Source organism: Accipiter gentilis, chromosome 33 (assembly GCF_929443795.1).
Source record: "Accipiter gentilis chromosome 33, bAccGen1.1, whole genome shotgun sequence".
In the NCBI taxonomy this organism is placed as follows: Eukaryota; Metazoa; Chordata; class Aves; order Accipitriformes; family Accipitridae; genus Astur; species Astur gentilis.
The window spans coordinates 3,675,342-3,697,582 of NC_064912.1; the positions used below are offsets into that span (position 1 = coordinate 3,675,342).

General features: G+C 64.8%; 4 protein-coding genes across 10 annotated transcripts in view; 2 read left to right on the forward strand and 2 right to left on the reverse strand.

Moving 5' to 3' along the window:
* Positions 1-991: 991 nt before the first annotated feature.
* Positions 992-6,291, reverse strand: RGS11 (regulator of G protein signaling 11). Of its 2 annotated transcripts, none has more exons than XM_049791034.1 (17): positions 6,185-6,291; positions 5,347-5,443; positions 4,950-5,000; positions 4,756-4,862; positions 4,592-4,643; positions 4,451-4,509; positions 4,208-4,284; positions 4,009-4,090; positions 3,789-3,857; positions 3,085-3,114; positions 2,941-3,002; positions 2,589-2,702; positions 2,361-2,476; positions 1,865-1,952; positions 1,626-1,764; positions 1,479-1,561; positions 992-1,407 (listed from the first exon to the last, which is right to left on the reverse strand). In XM_049791034.1, exons 1-17 carry the CDS (start codon positions 6,242-6,244, stop codon positions 1,281-1,283), a joined length of 1,413 nt encoding a protein of 470 aa, XP_049646991.1. In that variant the 5' UTR covers positions 6,245-6,291; the 3' UTR covers positions 992-1,280. The 2 variants fall into 2 exon arrangements, with proteins under 2 accessions (XP_049646991.1, XP_049646992.1); XM_049791035.1 differs by having other exon boundaries at positions 993-1,407; positions 3,085-3,108.
* Positions 6,292-6,883: 592 nt separating this feature from the next.
* Positions 6,884-11,262, forward strand: ARHGDIG (Rho GDP dissociation inhibitor gamma). Its single transcript, XM_049791738.1, has 6 exons — positions 6,884-7,212; positions 8,434-8,616; positions 9,620-9,703; positions 9,783-9,859; positions 10,552-10,615; positions 10,711-11,262. The coding sequence occupies exons 1-6, from the start codon at positions 7,140-7,142 to the stop codon at positions 10,908-10,910; spliced, it is 681 nt and encodes a 226-aa protein (XP_049647695.1). The 5' UTR covers positions 6,884-7,139; the 3' UTR covers positions 10,911-11,262.
* Positions 11,263-11,512: 250 nt separating this feature from the next.
* PDIA2 (protein disulfide isomerase family A member 2) lies at positions 11,513-15,002 on the forward strand. 2 transcript variants are annotated; one of them, XM_049791196.1, is made up of 11 exons: positions 11,513-11,738; positions 12,250-12,456; positions 12,752-12,885; positions 12,959-13,096; positions 13,173-13,289; positions 13,366-13,491; positions 13,579-13,773; positions 14,134-14,254; positions 14,401-14,582; positions 14,674-14,760; positions 14,922-15,002. In XM_049791196.1, the coding sequence occupies exons 1-11, from the start codon at positions 11,513-11,515 to the stop codon at positions 15,000-15,002; spliced, it is 1,614 nt and encodes a 537-aa protein (XP_049647153.1). The 2 variants fall into 2 exon arrangements, with proteins under 2 accessions (XP_049647153.1, XP_049647154.1); XM_049791197.1 differs by having other exon boundaries at positions 14,674-14,757.
* Positions 15,003-17,210: 2,208 nt separating this feature from the next.
* The window catches only part of AXIN1 (axin 1), an 80,142-nt gene continuing 75,111 nt past the window's right edge, over positions 17,211-22,241 (reverse strand). For 4 of the 5 annotated variants that reach the window (XM_049791189.1, XM_049791187.1, XM_049791186.1 and 1 more), the window contains exons 9-10: positions 18,479-18,649; positions 17,211-17,679 (exon numbers count right to left, since the gene is read on the reverse strand). In XM_049791189.1, the coding sequence (XP_049647146.1) occupies positions 17,553-17,679; positions 18,479-18,649 (298 nt within the window). In that variant the 3' untranslated portion in view covers positions 17,211-17,552. The remainder of the gene's footprint in view (positions 17,680-18,478; positions 18,650-22,241) is intronic. The other variant, XM_049791190.1, reaches the window with a different exon arrangement.

The following is a 22,241-nucleotide window of genomic DNA, read 5'->3' on the forward strand; positions in this document are numbered from 1 at the left end:
AGCCGGAGGGAGCCGCGTGGCAGGCGCTGTCTCCTGGGGCGTGGGACCATCTGTCGCTGCCTGGTGGCTGCCAGCACCAAGGTCCCAAGCTCCATCCTGTGACCAAGGCTCCTGCAGCTTCCTCTGCCCCAAGGCCTCTCTGTTTGCCCCAGCACTAAGCTGAGAAATAGCCCCTGCTCCGTGCCGGGAGTCCCGAGCTCTGTGGCAGGGAAGGATGCCGCAGTCCTGAGCATCCCAAGCATCCATGCTGTTTGTTAGCCAGGATGCAGGCTGGCACTGCTTAGTCCATTGTGGGCTGGGGATGTCCCCAGTGTGCTCCGCTCTTCGGGTCCCTGGGTGCACGCGGGGTGGTGGGCTGGGGTCCGAGGCTGAGCACTGGCGGGTACCAGCCCCCCTCTCCTTTATATAACCACCAGCGTTAATCCCCCACAGCTGGGGCTTGGCTCCCGCGAAAAGAATAATCCTGCCGTGAGATCCTTGGCCTCTGCTCAGATTAATGGGCTGTGGGCAGGCAGAGTGGCTCAGCTGCCAGCCCTGCTCCTTGCGTGCCACTGCCAGCCCGCGGGGCCCTTGCAGCCCGGGTTTGCTGACCTGTGGCACCTCTGGCCCTGCTCGAAAGGCCTTTTTGTCCTCCCTGGGGGCTGTACATGGGTGTACAGGTGGCAGCAGCGTAACCGAGTGCCCTGAGTGCCAGCTCAGCCATGGCAGGAGGGCAGCGGGGGCTGCCGACGGCGTCTGGTTTTGCCCCTCAGAGCAAGCAGAGCTGTGGGTCGTGGCTGTGCCATGGGCACGTGTGCCTGGTTGTGTGTGTGTGTGTCCCGCCTGGGATCTGCACCCTTGATGGGTGCTGCAGGCAGGGGAGGGGGTCGCTGCCAGCCCAGGGGGGGGACAGGACCAATCCAGCCCAGAGTGGCGGCCACCACCATGTGCACCCACCTCCCTCCCCGAAAACCATGGCAGCCACAGCGTTTCCCCATGGGGGCTTTATTGTCTTGTGCCCGGGGTGGGGGGCATGAGGAGGGGGTGATCCCGCACCAGGCCGGCTGGGTGCGGGCTCCCTGAGGGAGAAGGGGGTGCAGGGCTGTGAGTGGGGGCTGCAGCGGGGCCAAGCCTGGCCCTGGGGGGGGGGTTGCCAGGGTGGGGGGTGTATGGCTTCTCTCCTTCAGTGCTACTGCCGGCAGGGTCCTGCGGCGGGGCTGGGGTGTGCTGGGCAGGGAGCTGCGGCCGAGCCGGAGGGTGCTGGGCCAGGGGGCTCCCACGTTGGAGGAGGACCGGGGCCCTCAGCTCTCCTCCTCGGGGACGGGGGCAGCCGCGGGACCCTTGCTCCTCTCCTCGGCATCGCCCGCGGGCAGGAGCAGAGCCGGGCTGGGGCTGGAGTGCCGCTGCTTGCGCATGAAGGGGAAGACCCTGTGGGCAGAGAGGGGTCAGCACTGGTGGGGACCAGCCCAGCGCCACGAGGGGCCGGCCCCTGCCCTCACCGCTTCTTGGTCTCCGGGGGGATGATGGCCTCGGCCAGGAGGTTCCTGTAGAGCTCCGACTTGAGGAACCGTGGGTAGGAGTCCTGGGAGAGCAGAGGTGTCAGGCTCCTGCCCAACCCAGCCCTGCCCAGCCCTGCCCTCACCCACCTTCTTCATCAGCATGTAGATGTGCATCTGGGCATCGTCCATCACGTAGCGGTGGGGCGTCTTGATGCCTTCCAGCGTCCGCTCCATGGTCTTACTGTCAATGTTCACCCACCGTGTGGCCCCAGGAGCCAGGAATTGCCTGGGGAGTCACAGCCGGAGGTGAGCACCCGGCCCCACAGCAGGACGTAGCACCGTGATGGCCTGGCCTCCCCCCAAACCTTCACCCCGCTGGCACTCACTGGTAGATGGAGTCCACGATCTCGGCGATGCGGGACTGCTCCCCATAGCGCAGCTCCTCACACGCCTCCCAGAAGCTCAGGTTCTCAGCTGAGGAGGGGGACATGGCATTGGGGATGGGGACATCATCCCCAGGCCGTCACTGCTGGGCCCACCGCCCAGCCAACTGTGGGGCCAAACCCCCTGGTATGGAGCCAGCTGCTGCAATGTGGGCTGGTGGGTCCAGGGATACTGGGACGTGGTGGTAGGTCAGGGACTGCCAGGATAGGTTGGTCAAAGGGTGCTGGGATGTGGTGGTGGGTTTGGGGATGCCAGGGTGGGACAGTGGGTTTGGTGTTGCCAGGATGGGGCAGTAGATTAAGTGGTACTGGGATATGGTGGTGGGTCGGGGCGTGCTGGGACAGGTTGGTGAGTCTGGGAGTGCCGGGATGGGATGATGGGTTTGGGGCTGCTGGGACAGGGCAATGGGTCAGGGGGTGCAGGGCTGTGGCTGCTCACCGCTAAACTCCTTCTTGAGGAAGTCAAGGAGCTGTGCCCGGCCCAGGGGGTCGGTGAGGAGCTCGCTGAAGTTGAAGCCCCAGCGCTCCACACGCAGCTTCGTGGGGGTCTGCACCCTGTGGGCGACACCAGCATTGGGGCAGGCATGGCCCCATCCCCCCCTTGCACCCCATGTATTGGGGTGGAGGGGGGAACAGGGGCTGGCAGCCCCCCCCCGAGGGCACTTACGTGGGGGCATTCATGGCCCAGTACGTGGTGTCGTCTGTGATCCAGGGGTTGCTGGGCAGGCAGCCAGACATGATGGGGTCATGGGGCATGTACTGCTCATTGAACTTGATGTACCTGCCAGGGGCAGCGGCTGGAGGCGGCCAGGACCACCATCCCACCGCTGCCACCAGCCCCAGCCACCGTGGGGCCGTGCTTGGACTCTGAGAAGACCATGGAGCCTTGGCTCTGCTCCCCACCAAGGGTGATAGCAGCACAGGCACTGTGGTGCCGGCAGCTGTCCGCAGGAATGTGGGTGCTCCTGTCACCCCAACAGGGACCCTGCCTGCAGCCGGGGCAGCTGCCAGTCACTCACCCCTCGAGGCAGATGGAGGACTTCACCCTGGTCCTGGCCATGGCCTTCCTGCAGTACTCGATCTGGGGCCAGGCGCAGGGGAGATGTCGGGGTGCCCGGCAGCCCACGTCCCCAGGAGCCACCCCCACCCCTCGCCCCACTCACCTCCCGCTTGTAGTAATCCATGTTCTTGGTCTGCAAGAGATATGCAGGGCTGGGTGAGGGCATAGTGGGCTGGGACATTGTGCCCACCAGCCCTGCCATCACCACCTTGGGCAAGGACCCAGGCATGCAGCCCCCATCCTCGTCCCGGCATCCCATGGCCATCCCTGTGGTGTCCAGCCTCATCCCCACACCCCCTCATAGGATGAACCCCAGCATCCACCCCCCCCACCCCCCCACCCCGCCCCACTGTGGCCCTGGGTTAGTGACACTTACGTGGGCACAGGACACAGCACACGGCGCAGAGAAGAGAAAGTGGGTGTTTAGTGAGGAGAGGCTGGGGTGGGGGGGACGACTGGGGTAGTGTTAGTGGGGCCACGACACAGGGAAGGGCCCAGAGGTGGCTGCCGGCACCCTGGGGTGCCAGGGCTCCCAGCAGAGCGGCTGCTCCATGGGGATTAGGGGTGCTGGCACAGAGGGGTGGTAGGTGTACGGGCAGACACACGGACGCCCTGGTTCAGCCAGGGCGGGGGGACAAGCTGGACACATAGATGTTAGCAGAGATGGGGCTCCCCGCCCTGCCAAAATATAGGCACAGCCTGAGGGGGAGGGGTGGCCAGGCACCCACCGGGGCAGCTCGACACAAGTGGGTGGCTGTGCCCTGTCTCCGCCGGCAGCCCCGGGGGTGCCCGGCCCCCCCCACTCACCAGCTGGACACGAGTGGTGTGGCAGTTCCTGCGCTCAGGGCCCTGCTCCAGCACGTTGGGGGCTCCCGGCTGCAACGAGAGCATCGGCGCCGGGGGCTGGCGGGAACCCCCGCGCCCCCCAGCCCCGCTCCCTGGGCCAAGGCTGTGCCTGGTGCCGGGGAGCTGCCCGGGGCTGCACCCACCAGCCCAGCACCCCTCGCCCCCTCCAGCCCATCCTCACCGGGGGCCGGTTGACGAGCCAGTACGCCTGCTCCTGGCAGTCAATGACGATGCGGTCGCCCTTCCGCCGCTGCTTGGCCGCCCTGCCCGTGCAAAGGCAGCGGGAAGGTGCTGGCACCCTGCCTGCCCTGGCACCCGAGGGTGCTCCATCCCCAGCGGCTCCCCAGGGTGCAGCGGTGCTGGGCCATGCCTGCACTCACCGAAGCTGCTCTCGTGCCTGCATCACCACGAAGTCCCACGTGTGGTTGATCCGCTTGTGCAGGAGGTTGTAGTTGTCCTGTGGCGGGTAGGCATGGCATGACACCCAGCCCCTCGCCTGGCTCCGGGTCCCATCCCCGCTCCAGCAAAGGGAGAGCTGGTGCTGCCTCGCGGGTGAGCCCCTGCTCCTGGGTGAGCTGAGACCTCCCCCAGCTCACCACAGGTGTGAGGAGGGCACCGCTCACCTTCTCGTGCTCGATCAGGTCACCCTGCCTGCGGATGTTCTTCTTGGCCAGGTAAATGGCTGCAAGAGGAGCGGCGGCACCTCAGCGGGGCCGGGAAGGGGCTGCAGCCCATGCTGGTGCCGGTGGCACAGTGGCACCTACCGTAGTCCAGCTCCGTGGCTGGCCACTTGGTGCTGGTCCAGAAATAGGGGGTCTGCAGGGTCGGGAGGGGGAAGAGGCTGAGGTGGACGCTGTGGGGTGCCGTGGTGCCGAGCCGGGGGAGCCCCGAGGCTGCGGCAGTGCCCACACCGCCAGTGGGGCCGCACCTGGAAGCGGTAGGGTGACTCGTCCGCCCGCAGCACCAGGCTGCGGGGGTCTTTGAGGGGGTAGATGTAGCCGTGCTTCACGATGAGGTTGCCGAGGTGCAGCGACTCTGGAGGAGCGGAATCGGGGGGCTGCATGGCGGCTCGGCAGTCCCGGTTGGCCCCATGGTGCCAGCCACCCGTGCCGGGGCACTCACCCTCCTCGGAGATGCCATACTTCTGGATAAGCCACTCCACGATGTCGTTTCCTGGGGACCGAGGCAGCATTAGCGGGGTGCGACGGGGTCCCCCAGACCGGGCACGGGGAGGTTCCCGGGCTGAGGCACCCTAGCACGGCACGGCGGGTGTCGAGGGGGTCACGCAGGGTGACGGGGGCCCTGCCAAGGACATGCTGGGCCGCCCGCCCCGGCGAGCGCCCGCCCCGCTCAGCCGATGCATAATTGATCCCAGCTGCAGCGCTGAGCACCCGTTGGGTGCGGGGAGGCGAGCGGCGCAGGGCTGGGTGCTGGGTGCAGCACCGGGGCCACCCGGGGAGCGCCGGCACGCCTCCCCCACCCCGTGCGCCTCGCAGGACGCCCCGCCACGGGGACCCACCTGTCATGGCGTGGGGGATGATGGTGATGAGCAAGCGTTGGTTCCTCATCTTGATGCCCATGTCGGGGTCCTGCATGCTGACGATCATGCGCTCCATCTGCCGGGCAAGTCCCTGCCACGCTCAGCCCCCCCGGCCGGGGGCACTGGGCCTGGGCACAGCCTGGGTCCCCTTGCCCTGAGCTGGGGTACCCTGTGCCCAGCTCGGGGACAGCCTGGCACCCCGCAGCCGGACCTGGGACACCCCGTGCCTGGAGCAGGGACAGCCTGGCACCCCGCAGCCGGACCTGGGACACCCAGCAGCCGGGCGAGCGTGCGACGCCGGAGAAGCGGGCACCCTTCCTCCGGGCATCCCTGTGCCGGGGAGCCTCGGTTTTGGGGAGCAAGCTCTGCCGGGGCTGCGGCAGCAACCCGGGCCGGCGGGCAGGGGCTGAGCACGCAGCTCCGGGGCGCTGCTCGCGGGTGTCCCCGCGTGGGGCGGTGGCCGGTGCCCCGTGGCGGTGCCGGGGCCGGGGTGATGCCCGCCGTCCCGCGGTACTGCTGGGTGGTGCTGGTACCCGGCCCCGGGCGACCCCGACGCCCGTGCCGCCGGCGGTGCCCGGTCCCTCGACGCCCGCGTCGCCCAGTGCGGTGCCGGTGCCCGGTCCCCACGGTCCCAGCGCCCGGTCCCCGCCGGTGCCGGTGCCCGTTCCCCACAGTCCCAGCGCCAGATGCCCTCGGCACCCCGTCCCCGTGGCGCTCAGCGCCCGGTCCCCGCGGTGCCCACCGCCCGTGCCGCCTGCGGTGATCCGGCGCGGTGCCGGGTGCCCGCCGCCCGGTCCCGGTGCCGGTACCGGCTCACCTTGCGCAGACAGGGCATCTGGAGGCGGGGGTGCCGGCCGCGGGGGCCGCCGATGGTCATCGCGGGTGCGCGCCCCGCGCCGCGCCGCTCCGCCCTGCCCCGCCCCCGGCCCCGCCCCGCGCCCCCCCCTCCCACCCCCCGGCGGCTGCCGCCGTCTGCGCCGGGCGCCCCGACGGGCACCCCGGTACGGGCGCCCCCGAGCCCCGGCCCCGGTAGCCGGGACCAGCCCTCGTCCTGCCCGCCGGTCCCCAAGGGCCCGGTCCCGCTGGGGCCCGGCCTCCCCCTCCCTCCCCTACCCCGGCCGGGTCGGGGGAGCGCAGGGCTGTCCCCGGGCCCCCGGGGGTGCGTGCCCTGGCTGTCCCGGTGGGCTGCCGGGTGTAGGCGGGCGTGTGGGGGGGGGAGGGGGAACCGCCGCGGGTGTCGGAATGGCTGTGCGGGCAGGGTGTGGGCAGGGCACGGGCAGGGCGCGGGCAGCGCGTGGAGGGTGCAGCGGGCTGCCCGCGGGGCGCGGGCGGGGCGGAGCGGTCCCTTGCCGGGTGCGGGCAGGGCGCGGGCAGGGAGCGGGCAGCGCGGGCGGGCGCTGCGCGGGCGCGCACGGCGGGATGAGCTCACTGCAGTCTCGCCGCCCATGAGCGGCGGGGCTGGAGCCGCCCGGCGCCGAGGGGCGGGGGCGGGCGGGGGCGGGCAGCGGAGCCGCCGCGTCTGCGGGAGCCGCCGCCGCCGCCGCCGCCGCCGCCGCCGCCCCGCCGGGCAGCGCCGGGGGAGCGCAGCGGGGAGCGCCCGGGGAAGCGCGGCGGGAGCAGCCGGCACCGGCGAACGGCGGCGGCAGCGGGCGGGAGGAGCGCGGCCGCGGGCCCCGGCGGCAGCCGGCGATACCGGCGAGAGCCGCGCCCCGGGCCCCGGCAGCGGCCGCCCCGCCCGGCCCCGGGGGCGCCGGGCCCGGCCCGGCCCGGCCATGCTCGGCCTGGACGTGTGCGAGGCCGGCGGGCAGCTGCTGGAGCTGCTCTGGCTGGCGCTGTGCTACCGAGGTGAGCGGCGGCGGGCCGGGGCCGGGGCGGGAGGCGGCGGGGGGGGGGCATCTCCCGGGCGTGCCCCGGGGGCGGGCATCGCCTGCCGGCCCCGGGGTGGGCATCGTTCCGGGCCGGGGCAGCGTGGCCCCGGGGTCCCCAACAGGTGAGCGTCACCCCGGGCACCCGGTGCGTTGCCGAGCGAGCATCCCCCCCCGCCAGGCCCCGGGGGACCGGAGCATCCCGCAAGGGCGGGGAGCACACCCCCCCCCCCCCGCGCCCCCGCCACCTCGCCGCCCGGCCTGCGGCACCCAGCGCACCCGCCGTGTCCTGCCACCCGTGCGGGGCTGGGCGAGCCCTTGGGTGGCCGCATCCCTGGGCTGGGAGCCAGCGTGGCCGGGTACCGCACGCTGCCGTGAAAGCCTGGGGCGGAGGTGGTGGTGGTGGTGGGGGGGGGGGGGGGGCAGGGGCCTTTGCTGGGGGTCCGGAGGTGCAGCGGGGGTACCGCTCCGCGGCCCGGTCGCCACCGCTGTCCCGGAGACCCGCAGAGCTGGCCCTGCGGCTGAGCGAGGTGGCCCCTGCCCCAGGCTGTGTCCCCAGCGTGTCCCCGGGGATGGGGTGTCCAGGGCCTTTGGGGAGGCCAGGGCTTGCAGGCAGAAGGGTGGGGGGGCAGGGCAGAGGCAGGGGCCGTGGGGACATCACCTGCCCTTGTGCCCCCCCCCCCCCCCGGCAGCCTGGCACCCAGCGGAGCCTCCGTTTGCCCCAGAGCTGTTATTTTTTTCCTTGCAAGCCGCTGGTGGTTTGGGTTTGGGGTGGGAGATGGGGCTGGGGGCTGCCCAGTGGGGTTGGAGGGGGCTGCGGGGCGGTGACAAGGAGCCCGCCGGGTGACAGGGCACGAAGGGCGCCTGCGGGCCGCGGCAGGCTGCAGACACCCCCCCGGACTGTGCACACCACGTAGGCACCGGCTTGTCTTGCTCCATGACCATGTGGAAATGCAGCCGGCAGCAACACCTCGGGTCTCACCTGTGCCACTGGGCCGCAGGGACAGAGAGCCTGGCGGCGTCCCCACGGCCCCAAGCAGGGGGACAACTCGGCTGCCCCGTGAGGGATTGCCCACATCCGTTCGTGGCGTGTCCCAGCTCAGCCACCCACAGCCCACCGGTGCCTGCATGTCAGGGAGTGGGGAGGTGTCCCCCGGGGTGTCCCCAGGGCGGCAGGACTGCCACTGCCTGTCCCCCGCAGACATCATGGCTGACAAGGAGGGGGTGACGCTGTCGCTGGAGGAGGAGGAGGATGCCGACGTGGCCCTGGCGTACAAGACGCCGGAGAAGAAGAGCCTGCGGGAGATCCAGGAGCTGGACCCGGGGGACGAGAGCCTGCGGAAGTACAAGCAGGCGCTGCTGGGTGCCATCCCTGCCGCCGTGGGTAAGGCAGGGGGCTGCCTGCCGGGGCTGGGCACCCCAGCACGGTGATGCAGCCTCAGCAGACGCAGGGAGCTCAGGCATCCCCAGCACCCATGGGGTATCCCCGTCAGGGAGGGTGCGTCCCGGCTGGCATCACCTGTGGGTGCTGCCTGTGCCCCCCCCCCCCCACCTGCGAAGACCTCAGCATCCCCCTGCCGACAGGGTAACAGCTGCCCGGGGACCCCGGTTGCCTTGGTTACGGGATCACCACCGCAGTTTCCATAGGAACGGTTACAAGGGACCGGGAAATTCATTGGGATGACAGAGACAAGCGAGCAGCCGCTGGGGCCCGGGTGGCACAGCTGTCGGTGCCCAGACAATGCCCCCCCCCCCCCCCCGCTCCCCATGGCATCCACGCCAGCCCGGGGCGGCCCTCTGTGTCTGCGGGGCCTGGGCCAGGCTGGGGTGCTCCACGGGCCCAGCACCCCGGTGCGCTGGCTGATGGGTGCATGACAGCTCTGTGTGCGTGTGTGTGTGCAAGCCAGTGGGGTGCAACGATGGTGTGTGCGCAAGCTGGGGAGGGGTGTGCAGGCTGGTGGGGTGCAAGTGGTCTGGTAGAGTGCAACTGCTGATGGGGTGCAGGTTGGGCTGTCGGGGTGAATTAGACCAGTGCCTGCCTCAAGGGACGCCTTTGCCTGCATGTCCTGCCTCCCACCCCCACCCTTGGCCCACTCCCAAGCCAGGGAGCATCGCACCCCGGGAGATACACGTGACTGGGTACTTCTTTAAACCTTCTCTTACCCCAAAAGCGTTGATGCCAATGTTGGGGCTGGCCTGAGATGGCCCCGGTGTCCTGCGCCCTGCCCAGCACTCGCTGACTCCTAACACCCCCACCATGGACACCGTGGACCTTCATGCCATTGCAGGGGGCGTGGGCAGCCCCCCGGCTGCGCTGGGATGGAGGTGCTGGTGGTGATGGGGTGGGCACAGGTGGGTAAGGTCTGCGCCCTGCCGCTTGTCCCTAGATGCCAGCGTGCCCAACGTGCAGGTGACGAGGCTCACCCTGATGTGCGAGCAGGCGCCAGGGCCCATCACCATGGACCTGACAGGTGAGCAGTGGGAGCACCCATGGGAGGAGGAGGAGGAGGAGGAAGGGGTGCTGAGCTGATGGGCCATCTCCCCATGCAGGAGACCTGGAGGTGCTGCGGGGCCGGGCCTTTGTGCTGAAGGAGGGGGTGGACTACAGGGTCAAGGTGTCCTTCAAGGTGAGGCGGGCGTGTGGTGCCCTGTGCCTGCTGGCTGGGCACAGCCCTGCTGCCCTCGCACCCCGAGGTCCCTGTCCCGTGGGGTTCCTGTTGCCACCCGTGGGTCTCTGCTGCCCCAGGGTCCCTGCCACTCGGAGTCCCTGCTGCCTTGGGGCATCTGCCCCTTGCCCCTAGGGTCTGCGCCCCTCTGGGGGTCCCTGCCACCTTGGGGCATCTGCCCCTCACCCCTAGGGTCCCTGCCCACCCTGGGGTCCCTGTCACCCTGGGAATACTTGCTGCCTCCAACATCACTGACACACCAGGGTGCCTGCCACCCCAGGGTCCTTGCCCCTCTAGAGGGTTCCTGTCACCCCAGGGTCCCTACTTCTCTCAGGTGTCCCAGCCACGTTGGGTCCCTGCGTTTCTCAGGGGTCCCTGAAGGTCTCTGCCCCCCCTGAGGGGTGGGGGCTGTCCCTGCCATCTCAGGGTCCCTGTCCCTCTTGGGGGGTCCCTACCACCCCGGGGTCCCTGCCACCCTTGATGCTGCTCAATGCCCAATCCTGACCAAGAGGCTGGATCCTGGGGGGGGTAGGGGGGGGGTCAGGATGGGTAGGTGACCCTCCCCCTCCCTTAAGACCAGGGGTCCCCGGGGCGGTGGTGGGGGCACCATGCCGTAGGGCAGCGCCCATGGTGCCCCTGCCTTCTGCCCGCAGGTGAACAGGGAGATCGTCTGTGGGCTGCGGTGCCTGCACCTCACCTACCGCCGGGGCCGGCCCGGTGAGTGGGGTCGGGGGGCTGGAGGTGAGGGGGGAGTGGGGGTGCGCGCCACCCTGGCCCCGCTCACCCATCCCTCCTCTCCCCTTCTTGCCCAGTGGACCGCGACGTCTTCATGGTGGGCAGCTACGCGCCGCGGGCCGAGGAGTACGAGGTGGTGACGCCGGCGGAGGAGGCTCCGCGGGGCTGGTTGGCACGGGGCTCCTACCGCGTCCGCTCCCTCGTCACCGACGATGACAAGATGGAGCATCTCTCCTGGGAGTGGGGCCTCTGCATAAAGAAGGCCTGGGAGGACTGACCCCCCCATCCTCACGCCGGCTCCCCCCCACCTGCCAGCTTGGGGACGTGGTGCCTGCCATCCCAGGGGAACCCCTCGCTGGCACCACCGTGCTTGCCCCGGTCGTGTGAAGGGTTGGGGGGGGGGGGGGGGGGTCCCTTAGCGAGCGGGCACCTGCAGTCGTGGTCTTCGCAACCAAAGTTATTTTTAATTGCTGTTTTTTTTTAAATACCGATGCCCGCCCGGTCCTCATGGCATCCCCATTACTGGGGCCGGGGCCATGACCCTGCCGTGGCGGCACCGTGCCCGGCTACCCGCCCAGTTGCAGGCTGTGCTCTTCCATCGCCATTAAACCCTACAGACTGGTCTCTTACTGGTGTGTCTGTGCCCTCATCGCCTCTGCCTGCCCCCCCCTCCAATATCTATATGCCTGTCCCCGTCCTGCTGGCAGGGCCAGGTCCTGCTTTGGGGACGGGTGGCTGGAAAACACCCACCTGGTCCCAGCGCCTTATCGGCGGTGCTGGGCAGCCAGTAGCGGAGGGACACGAGCCCCAGGGGACTGGCACCACCCGCCCCGGGGCCCTTATCTGCGTCCTCTACCCCCGGGCGCCGGCTTTGGCACCATGCGGGGCTGCGGGGCCCGGCTGGTTTGGCTGCTGGTGCTGTCGCTGGTCTGGCTGGGCCCGGCGTTGGGGGGTGAGGAGGAGGATGGGGAGGGGGTGGTAGAGGAGGAGGAGAAGGAAGAAGTGGTCTCAGATGAGCTCAAGGAGGAAGACGGCGTCCTGGTGCTCCACGAGCACAACTTTGCCCGTGCCCTGAGCGAGCACCGGCTGCTGCTGGTGGAGTTCTGTAAGTGCCCCCACCGCGGGCAGGGCTGTGGGCAGGGGCGTGTGTGGGGGGTGGGTGTTGGCAGGGAATATGGGCAGGGGGTACAGGCCAGGGGTGCGGGTGTGGGCAGAAGCAGACGTATGAGAACGGGTCCCGGGATGGGAGGGGAGGGGGTGTGGGCAAGGGGCAAGGCTGCGGGTCAGAGGGTCAGGGCCACAGGGCATGGCTTGTGACAGGGCAGGGGTATGGGGCACGGGGTGGGCACAGGGACATGGAGCGAGGACACGAGCAGCGGCATGGGGTGGGAGACATGTTGCAGGGGTGTGGGACACATGGTGGGGCTGTGGGACGTGGGCCCTGGCGCACGTGGGCCCTGGCGCAGGGGACGTGGGCAGGGGCACGAGCTGGAGCCCAACAACCTCACGCAGCCGTTACGTGCCCCGGCCACTCGCTGAGTCCACCCTGGGGACCGGGGACACCCCAGAGTTGTCCCAGGACTGTCCCTACTGCCGATGCTGTCCCCTGCCCACAGACGCGCCGTGGTGTGGGCACTGCCAGCGGCTGGCACCCGCCTTCGCCCAGGCAGCTGCCACACTGAGGAACGAGTCTAGCCTGGCACGGCTGGGCAAGGTGGATGCCACGGCACAGGCAGCCCTGGCCAATGAGTTTGGCATCACCTCCTACCCCACGCTCAAGCTCTTCCATGATGGCAACCGCACCCACCCCCTCGCCTACACCGGTAGGGCTGCGGTACGGCGCGATGGCCATGGCTCCCGTCGGGGGCGATGCCACGATGGGTGCTGGGGCGCAAGGACGGGTGGCAGGGGGTGATGGTGAGAAGGCTGGCGATGTCCTGATGGGGGGGGGAGTTGCAGGGTGGTGATGGTGGGTGGGGTGACAGCGTGGCGATGGGGCAGGGGGTGATGGTAGGTGGGGGCTGATGGCATGTGGTGGGGTGCAAGGTGTGTGGGGGGAAGCGGTGGCCCACTGAGGGGTGGCCAGGGTGACGGTGGGGGCCCCACTCCGCGTGGCAGGCCAAATGGATGCCAAGGGCATCGTGCGCTGGATGCGGCGTCGGGCCGGCCCCAGTGCCACGCTGCTGCAGGACGCCGCCGCCGCCGCCGCCTTCATCAGCTCCCAGGACTTGGTGGTCGTCGGCTTCTTCAAGGTGGGCTGGGGTGGGCGGGGGCCAGATCGGGGCCGTGGCCGTGACCATGCCTGCTCATGGGGTGGCTGCGCAGGACCTGGGGGGCGAGGCAGCCCAGGCATTTTACGAGGTGGCTGGCGAGATGGTGGACGTGCCATTCGGTGTGGCCGAGGCGGCTGAGCTCTTCCAGGCATACGGGCTGTCGGCTGACACCGTCTGCCTCTTCAAGAAGGTAAGGGTGTGGCAGGGGTTTGGGGGGGGGGGGCGTCATGGGCCCCCCCAGCCCTCATGGGCCCCCACCCTGGCAGTTCGATGAGGGACGGACAGACTTCCCCGTGGACCCGGCGCGGGGGCTGGACACAGCCGAGCTCACCCAGCTGCTTCGCGTCCACAGCCTAGAGCTGGTGATGGAATTCTCCAATGAAGTACGGCCCATCCCCATCCCCGTCCCCACAAGGGCCATGGCCCACCCCCCCCCCTCACCCTCCTCCTCCTCTTCAGACCTCCGACCAGATCTTCAGTGCCAAGATCCCCCACCACATGCTGCTCTTCCTCAACAAGTCATCATCAGCGCAGCTGACGCTGCGGGATGGCTTCCGGGTGGCCGCTGGCACCTTCCGAGGCAAGGTGAGGAGGTCCCACTGTGGGGATGGGGGGGTGGTGGTGGGATGTCTGTGGGGCACCCCAGCCTCAGTGTCACCATCTCCTGCCCAGGTGCTCTTCGTGGTGGTGGATGTGACCGGGTATGGCGCTGACGTCCTGCCCTTCTTTGGCCTGACACCCGCCGACGCCCCCACCCTGCGCTTAGTCAAGATGGAGAACAACCGCAAATACCGGATGGACCAGGACACCTTCTCGGACACAGCCATACGCACCTTTGTCCAAGCAGTGCTGGATGGCAAGGTGAAGGTGAGGGATGTGGCACCGTGCCAGCCAGTACGAAGGATGCTTCCCTGTGGTGAGCAGTGGGCTGTTAACTCTGAAGCCTAATGATGGCAGTTGTGTGGTGAACACCACCCACCTGCTTGCTGATGCTCGTGCTGCCAGGCCTGAAGATTTGGGGGATTGTTACGGGAAAGGAGGCAGAAGACCATAGATGCGGAGACACACAGAGCTGGGATGGTGGCAGAGGGGCAGAGGTTGTTCAAAAGGCAGCACAGGAGCACCCCTGGCTGCACACTGCGGGCCCTCTGCCCTGGCCTGCACTGTGCCCTATGGGGCCCTGGCACCGCTCAGCCCAGGCTGTGGCCATCCTGGCTGTCCCCACAGCCCCACCTGATGAGCGCGGAGCCTCCCGAAGACTGGGACACACGGCCCGTTAAAGTTCTGGTGGGGAAGACCTTCGAGCAGGTGGCGTTTGATGAGACCAAGAATGTCTTCGTCAAGTTCTGTAAGTGCCAGGGCTGCCTGCGGCCCTTCCCGAGCTCTGCCATGGGGCTCAGCCCCCAGCCCTGTCACCAACGCCTCACCTGGGGGATGCCGCACCTGGACCCCTGGGCCCCCGGCTCATCCCCCGGCACTGTGCCCGTCCCGTAGACGCACCGTGGTGCTCCCACTGCCAGGCGATGGCAGCGGCCTGGGAGGAGCTGGGTGAGCGCTACAAGGACCACAAGGACATCGTCATTGCCGAGTTGGACGCCATGGCCAACGAGCTGGAGAACATCACTATCAAAGGCTTCCCCACCCTGCACTACTTCCCCGCGGGGCCGGGCAGAAAGGTAGGTGGGGGCACTCATGGGGCCACCCTGGCTCTGCCAGCACCCAGAGGATGGGGTGACCCCTCGTCCCCCTTCCATCCCGTGGCTCCAGATGGTCGAGTACAAAAGTGCCCGAGACGTGGAGACTTTCTCCAAGTTCCTGGAAAATGGGGGAACGCTGCCCGAGGAGCCGCCTGTGGTGAGTGTGGTTCCCCCTCCACCCCCCTGAAGGCCAGAGACCCCCACCCACCGCGGGGTGGCCCCCAGCCTCTGCTGGGCAGGGAGACGGATCCTGCAGGATAGGGACAGGGACAGGCAGGGGCTGTGCGTCTGTCTGTGCCTCACTGCTGCCTTCTCCAGGTGCCCAAGACCCCTGAGAACAGCACGGGCACGGAGGAACCCAGTCCGCTTGGGACAGCCGAATCCCGGGATGAGCTGTGAGCCCTGTCCCGCTCGGGTGCGTGCTATAAACGACCTGGAAACACTGTGGGCTCTGGTCTGTGTCTGTGGCTCCACAGCACCGCGGAGTGCACGTCTTGGGGAGCACCCACACGTCCTGGGGACAGAGCAGGGCTGACGATGGGCAGAGTCCCCACTACCGCAGGGCAGCTTGGGCCTGGGCTCCCGTGGAAGGGGGTGCTGAGCCAGCACAGCCCCGTGTGTGCCGCAGCGCTCATCGTGGCAGCCCTGCAATGACACAGGGTGGCCAAGGCTGTGGAGGACACGGCCCTGGGGCTGGGCTGGATCTCGATCTTGTGCTGGGCTGCCAGGGTGCAGGTGATGGGGGGACCAGCCAGGGTCTCTCCCTCGTGGCTCACAGGCAGCCCTCGCACCCCAGGCTCCACAGTCGTGTACCAGCCCCAGGGGAGCGCCAGGAGCTGCTGTCACAGCCAGGGAAGGCAAGAAGAGCCCAACGCGGGGCTCCACATGCTCCTTTTAAGCCTGGCTCGCAGCCTCTAGGACACCCCCAGCATCCCCTCCAAACCCTGGCACCGTCCCCTCTCCCCTGGGCCTGCTGGTCCCAGACTCTGGGCAATTCCTCCAGGGGCAACATGTTGGTCGCCTGGGGCCAGGACCTGCCCAGCCACCCCTCCAGGCCGCCCACAGCTGCCCCAGCCCCACCATGTGCCCAGGCCCTTTGCCTGACCTGCCCCATCCTCCGGCCACTCCAGCAGGCTGCCGGGGGCCCGGGTGCCTGCTCCGCGGGGAAGGAAGAAAGCAGCAGGCGGTGGGACGTGGGGTTTTATTTCATTTTATCCAAGTACCTTTGAAAAGATCATTGTACAAGTCAGCACATGAGAATGCAGAGGAGACGTCGCCGGGGCTGCGCGGCCGCTGTACATATTTACAGGGGACCCCCTGAGAAAAAAAGGGGGAGACGGAAATCCCAGGCATGTTAACAACCTCACCAGACACAACACCATCAGAACTTAAAAAAACAGGGAGGAAAACCGCTCATAACGTTGTTCCCGGGCTGAAAACGATTGCAGATTTTTGCTGGACTTCACGTAGTGTATAGGCAAGTCACAGAACCATGTTTTAAAGGCACTCGGTGACATATAAAACAGGGTGAGTCGCATTCTGGCGCGGTGCCCCACGGTCCCCGGCAGCTCCAACTGCTGCGAGCAGGGCAAGGTGAGCGCTAACATGGAAGCCCCTTGGCTTTGGGGGCTGCCCTGGTTTCTGTGGGCAGGCGAGGGCTGGACTCCAGATGAGCCGGCACAGACCTGCAGCCGTGCTGGAGCAGGGTAGGGCCCAGGCTAGGGGATGGGCAGAGCGGAGGGCAGGGTGGTGGGAGCACCTGCGCAGCCCCCTGCTTTCTTGCATCCGAGTAAGCCCAGGAGACCCTGACTGCCCCGCTGGGTGACCTGGCCCTACACAAACCCCACAAACTGGCATCAACACCCCCCCCTTGCTCTTGGCAGCAGGCTGCAGTGCCCTCATGCTGCTTCCCCTGAGACACAGAATCCAGCAAAGGACACAGAACTCCTAAAAAGACATTTCTTGTCCCCAGTTTTAGAGTCTAATCAGTTCCCTGCTCTATTATGTTTCTCCTAAAAAAAGTCCCCTGACCAAAGCCAGAGCTTTGCACCAGGGACCTGGGCATGTCTGTGCCAGGCACGTGGGTGCCAGCCCTCTGCAGACCCACAGCACCCTCCTGGGAAGCGAACCCTTCTTCAGGGGCACATGGGGTGGGGGGATGAGTACGAGGGGCTGTGGGATGCCAGCACCCAGCCTGCTGCCCTGGCTCCGAGCCAGCCCTTGCACTGTGGGAAGCCCCCAGCCCCGGCTCTGACTCTTCTGTCCCTCGGGGATTTACTCGGTCGCAAGAAAGCTCAGGAGGAAAAAAACCCATCCTACCATGTCCAGCAGCTGAGACTGCCAGGGAGGCAAGACCCCGACTCGTTTCAAATGGCTCAATAATCTTCTGAGGTGAGCTGGAACCACAGCCCCTCCAGAGCGGGGTCACCCCTTCCACGCCAGCGGGGGGAGAGCGGTTCTGCCCCGGCAGCGCTCCGAAGCCATCCACGACAGGGGGCCGGGGCAGGGTGCTGTGAAAGCGAGGAGCAGACGGAGTCTGACGGATGGCTGTACACTTTGGGCGAGTTCTGCAGTACCTGTATGTTTTACATTTACATAAGAGCACTGTGACATTGGAAATATTTTCCTTTTATTACAATATATCAAAAATATGCAGCTTTAGTAAACAAGGTCATATTACACTTTCTAATGCACTGTACAATGCTACATTACACTTATATTCGGTATGGAGAGGGGAGCCCAGGCTCCCACTGGCAGGTTTGCAAGGTGAAACGATGTCCACCGGCAACCCAGAGCTTGCCCAGGTCTGTGCCGGAGCAGGCTGCCGCCCTCTGCCCTGGGCTCACCCGGCACCTGCGGCAGTAGCACTGCCAGCATCTGCCCCAGGCCCTCTCCTCCGGTCCCAGAGTCTTTCACAGTCCTGTCCTCACACCTCGGCAGCCCTGAAGCTTAGTCGATCTTTTCCACCTTCCCGATGATCTTCTCTTCGAAGATGGGCAGGATGGTGTCATCCTCCCGCACCTCCTCGAAGACCACACCACAGTCGAACTCGTCACTCACTTTCTTAAAGTAATACCTGAAAAACCCAAATCATGGGGGCAGAAAGGAAAAAAAGAGCAGGTGAATGGTCATGGGGGCACTGCAGTCCCCAAATGCGGGTAGAGCCCTTCCAAGCCCCTGAGCTCATGGTGCATGTGGAGGCAACTGTGGCCACACTTTTTCCCCTGCCCTCACCCAGTGAGCAAAGAGTGGTCAGGATCCGTGCTGGCACGTTTAGGAGCTCCAGCCCTGAACCCATGCCCATTCAGAGCTTTTCCAAAAGTAGTGGCTGGAGGCACCTGTACAGGCTTTGCCATGGCACCTGCTACTTCGAAGGGGGAACTTGGAGAGCTACACGCCCCATGCCTGGCTACTTCGGGACTCCGGCAGGACCCAAACTCCCTGTCCTCACTTGTGGAAAGTTTGTGAGAAGCTGAAATGGCTCTCCAAATTGGAGGGCTCCTCACAGCATGACTGAGCACCGGCTGCTGCTGCTCCTCACTAGCCCAGGATCTCACAGTACCCTGCTGGCAGCTCAGCAGCTTCTGCTGAAGGTGCAAACCGTGATGCAGGACATTTCTGATACAAAACCCAATCTGCCCCATCCCTGTAACCTGCCTCTTCAACAGCCACGGCTCTACTGCCACACTGCCAGTGCAGCATGCCTTGCAAGAGCCCCCCTGGAAGGCTGTTGGGACCTCCAGGAGCCCCTGACCTACCTCCATCACACTCCTTTGCCTTGGTGGGGGCAACACCGCTGTGTCCTGGCAGCGGCATCTGCCAGGGGTCACTGACAGTCTGCTGGCACTATACCGCACGCGGGGAGATGCCCTTACCTGTAGTTCCCTTTCTTGGTCAGCAGCTCCTTGAACTGTCCCAGCGTTACCACGCGCCCTTTGACAAGGGTGCGGTAAGGGATCGGCTCTCCGCAGAAGTAGTAAGCGACCACGATGTTCTCACATGGCTGGGACGTGCCGCTGCCTGGTCTCTTCTGGGGCTTCAACCTGCTGTGCAAAAATACAAGCGACCTGCTGAGTATCAGCCCACCTGCCAGCATGGGCAGGCCCGACAGCCCGTATCTGCAGAGCCTGGATGGACCTGCCGAATTAACACCCAGGGCCCTCAGGAGCATCCTTTGCTCTGACCACCAGCTCTCTTGGCATGCAGCCACATGCTGAGACCAGTGAAGGAGCAAAAGGCACTTGGAAAGGCTGGATGGGGCCAGCCCGCAGCTACAAGGAGGGCGCAGGTTCTAGCTCAGGCCCTTGGTGCTGAAGAAACCTGTCCCTGGGCTTTGAGAGGGGATGGCCCTTCCCACAGCACCGCTGACTTGAGGAGTCATTGGTAAGCTCTAGGCAAGGCAGAACATCCCAGGCCCATGGCAGCAGACCCAGGTCACCATCAGCACGCTCCTGGTGCGCACTGAGCACGCAGGGCTGGATGCACGCTTGGGGATGGTAACACAAACACCGCTCAGACTACTTGGGATTATTGCTGCTGTGGCCAAAATAGCTCAGGACGGCTTTCCGCTGACCTACATCTGCTGGGCTGTGCAGACAGGACTGCTCCTGCTCCCTGCAGCTCCCCTGGGCACCTCTCCCAGCGTAGATGGAGGTCGGAGGAGATGGAGCTCCCAGCGCGATGTGTCCTTGGAGGCTTTGCTGCCCGTCCCATCCGCGCAGAGTGGCAAGGCAGCTGCCATCCCCAAAACCTCAGTGACTAAATCTCCTGTGTTTTCCTGACTCTCAGGATGTTGGTCTGGTCTCTGCTTCCAGCCCACACACTGGGGTTCTGCTACGTGGTGCCATCACTAGACTGAAAGCGTCAGCCCAGTCCTAACCCCATTTTCAGAAGTAGACAAAAGTAGCAATAATAAAAAGCAGGGTACTTTGCCCTTCTGTAGAACCTTTCATCTCGAGTGCCGTAAATGCTGCACAAACATTGGAGCAGCCTACACAAATTGGTAACTTGGCATGCGTGGTCTAAGCCAGGGGCACCCTTCTCTTTCAAAGTCACATAAAACAAATTTGGCAGCTTTAAAAAATTATTTTAAAAGCATGCTGGGTAAAAAAAGATGATTTTGTATTTACATGACTGGAAAGTTGCTATAAAAAACAGAATTTGCCAAGCACATGAGGTAATCGCAGTTTTGGAAATGACTCTGACCCTAACCTTTAAACATTGGCTTGCGGGCAGAGCACCTTTTTAATGGCATGCCCACATAAACATCGGCACTGCAAACCAAGACCAGACGCGATCTTTTCACCTCTTTCTAAAGGCATGAGAGGTCTAAAGTTCAACTGAACAACCTTCCTGGTGCCTGCTCTGCCTGGAAGACCTTTGGAGAAGATGTAGCCTCCTGAGAGGCAAGGGTCTGCTCCTGGTGCCAGCAGAGCTCTCGGAGCCTCTCCCATTCCCATATCAAAGCACAGGATGCCCTTTAGCTAGAAAAACATTAAGGAATTGAGTCATCCTTGGAAAAAAAAAAAAAAAAAAGAGGCATTTAAAGGAAAAATGGGTCATAAATTCAGACAAATTCTGTGAACCCTGCGAGCCAGAAGTTAATTGAAGGGGTTTGGAAAACCTCAAAGTCCCTAAGCTTCTCTTAATCCTACTGGAAACAAGTCATGTCTAAGAGAGAGCTGCTGTGTGCCTGGGGACCTGGGGACACAGCTATGCACCCTGTGCAGGCAACAAAGCCGTTTCCCCCAGGGCTGCTGTTCTCCTTCACCTTGGGAGATGGAGACGACACCCCCAAGCTCTGCCATGGTAGAAGCAAGAGGGGGACCATGCGGGTGGCTGGGAGCCTCATTCCTTCTCCTCCTCTTCCTGCTGTGTAATTCATCCCTGAAAGGCCATTTCGGAACGTGCTCAGCCTGGCTCCAGCACTCACCTCTTCCCAGAGCAGAGTGTGCTGTAAAATGATGCCCGAAATGATCCCCCAAAGCGGAAACTCTGCACTGCTTCACAGAGCTAGAGTTAAAACCAATCCCCATGGCTTTGGATACCCCTACTTTTGCCATAAATCAAAGCAAGGGTGGATGGCTGTGGTGCCCCCAAGCTTCTGGGGCTGAAAAAGGCCGTGCAGTGGGACCGGCTGGCCGGGAACAGAATACACACGCATCCCAAACCGCAGACACCGATCTCTAGCAGGCTGAAGCAGAGCTGATGAATATGGAATCACTGAAAATGTAATTTTCCAAGAGCTCCTCTCAGGAGAATGAAACAACACAACTGTCTCCGCTTTTGTCATCGCCAAGAGATCTCCTGAGACCACAGCTTACCCAAACAGGCCACCAGACCGTCTCTGAGCCCTGACTCATTAAAGCTTCCACCTGCACCCATCTCCCGGGTGGCAGCATGACCCAGAAACACAGCCAGGTACCACCACCCTGCCCCTTCTGGGACCACCTCCCTTTGCTGCATTTGTTGCAAGCACAAAATGTTATTCAGTAAGGAAACAGCAGCACTCATCTGACTTACTGCATCTGCATCTCAGTCCTGATTTCTTAGCTGTATAACCCAGTAGTGCCATGACAGAGAAACTAAGTCTGAGTTACAGCACCAATCCAACCTCACTGCGATGCAGAGGTAAGGTGCCCAGCTCGCTCCAACTCAGCCCTGGAAAGCCTGAAATGCACCCAGCAGATGTTACCTTGGGAGATGTCCCAGCCGCCAGCTCTGCTCCTCTTCCAGGCTTGACCCAACCCAATTAATTCCAAACTGAGATCATGCTAATGTTCTCACTGCTTGCAAAAATCTTTTCTCTGAAGAGCTGGTACTAGTTACTTCATCCAGCTGCAAACGTAAGTGAACTGTGACATTGAGCTACACAAAATGGCTCAAAGCCTGGCTGTACATGGAAGAAACCTGATGGTCACTGGGACACCAATGCTGGGCATACTGGATGTGCAGGTCATTCAGTACCGGACACTTAATCCTGCATTGCTTTCTAGCAGCAGCTAGGTAGCTATCTCAGAGATCAGTATCCCCTCATATGCTGCAGAATAGGGAGAGAAAGGCTTTTTCTGCAATAGAAGTGTGATTTCTGGAAGAACACTTATGATTCCCAGTACAGGCACTGCAGGCGCCTCTATTTCTAGCAGGGCAGTGCTGGGGTGGGAGCGGGGCCACTGGCACCCCCATGCAGGGCAGCAGGCAGTTAGTTGGGAAGGGCCACTGCTGGCGAGGGCTGTGCGGGAGGAGAGCAGCTGGTGAGCTGAGTAACTGTGCCGGCAAGGTCAGCTTGGCCGTACAAAGCCGGCACGGTGCACTCTCCTCCTGCAGCCAGCTCAAGCCAGTGCCGGCAAGGACACCTCTGGGCTCACCTCCACCTCTCTTGCCACCGGCAGTGTGCTGCCCCAAGGCTGCTGACAAACCTGGGACACTGGCTCCAGTTTCCCAGGGCTCTTCAAAGCTCCTGACTGAAATAAATGGTGTTTTCATGTGAGCTCCCCTCTCCGTTTCTCCTTTGCTCTCTAAAGAGCTGTGGGGTCTATTTCCAGGCAGGCTCCTGTGCTAACCATAGCAGGAGCTCTGTAAAAAGCTGCTAGCTCAGGCGTGCTTCAGCTGGAGCACCCAATCCTGCCAAAATCCAGC

Bases quoted from the DNA above. Each gene is read 5' to 3' on its own strand.
- ARHGDIG (XM_049791738.1), top strand. From the start codon at position 7,140: ATGCTCGGCCTGGACGTGTGCGAGGCCGGCGGGCAGCTGCTGGAGCTG. The intron at 9,860-10,551 runs GTGAGGCGGGCG...TTCTGCCCGCAG, and splicing joins GGGTCAAGGTGTCCTTCAAG to GTGAACAGGGAGATCGTCTG. The intron at 10,616-10,710 runs GTGAGTGGGGTC...CTTCTTGCCCAG, and splicing joins CTACCGCCGGGGCCGGCCCG to TGGACCGCGACGTCTTCATG.
- PDIA2 (XM_049791196.1), top strand. From the start codon at position 11,513: ATGCGGGGCTGCGGGGCCCGGCTGGTTTGGCTGCTGGTGCTGTCGCTG. The intron at 13,097-13,172 runs GTAAGGGTGTGG...CCACCCTGGCAG, and splicing joins CCGTCTGCCTCTTCAAGAAG to TTCGATGAGGGACGGACAGA. The intron at 14,761-14,921 runs GTGAGTGTGGTT...TGCCTTCTCCAG, and splicing joins TGCCCGAGGAGCCGCCTGTG to GTGCCCAAGACCCCTGAGAA.
- RGS11 (XM_049791034.1), bottom strand. From the start codon at position 6,244: ATGACCATCGGCGGCCCCCGCGGCCGGCACCCCCGCCTCCAGATGCCC. The intron at 4,510-4,591 runs GTAGGTGCCACT...CTCCTCTTGCAG, and splicing joins AGCCACGGAGCTGGACTACG to CCATTTACCTGGCCAAGAAG. The intron at 3,115-3,788 runs GTGAGTGGGGGG...TATCTCTTGCAG, and splicing joins ACACCACTCGTGTCCAGCTG to ACCAAGAACATGGATTACTA.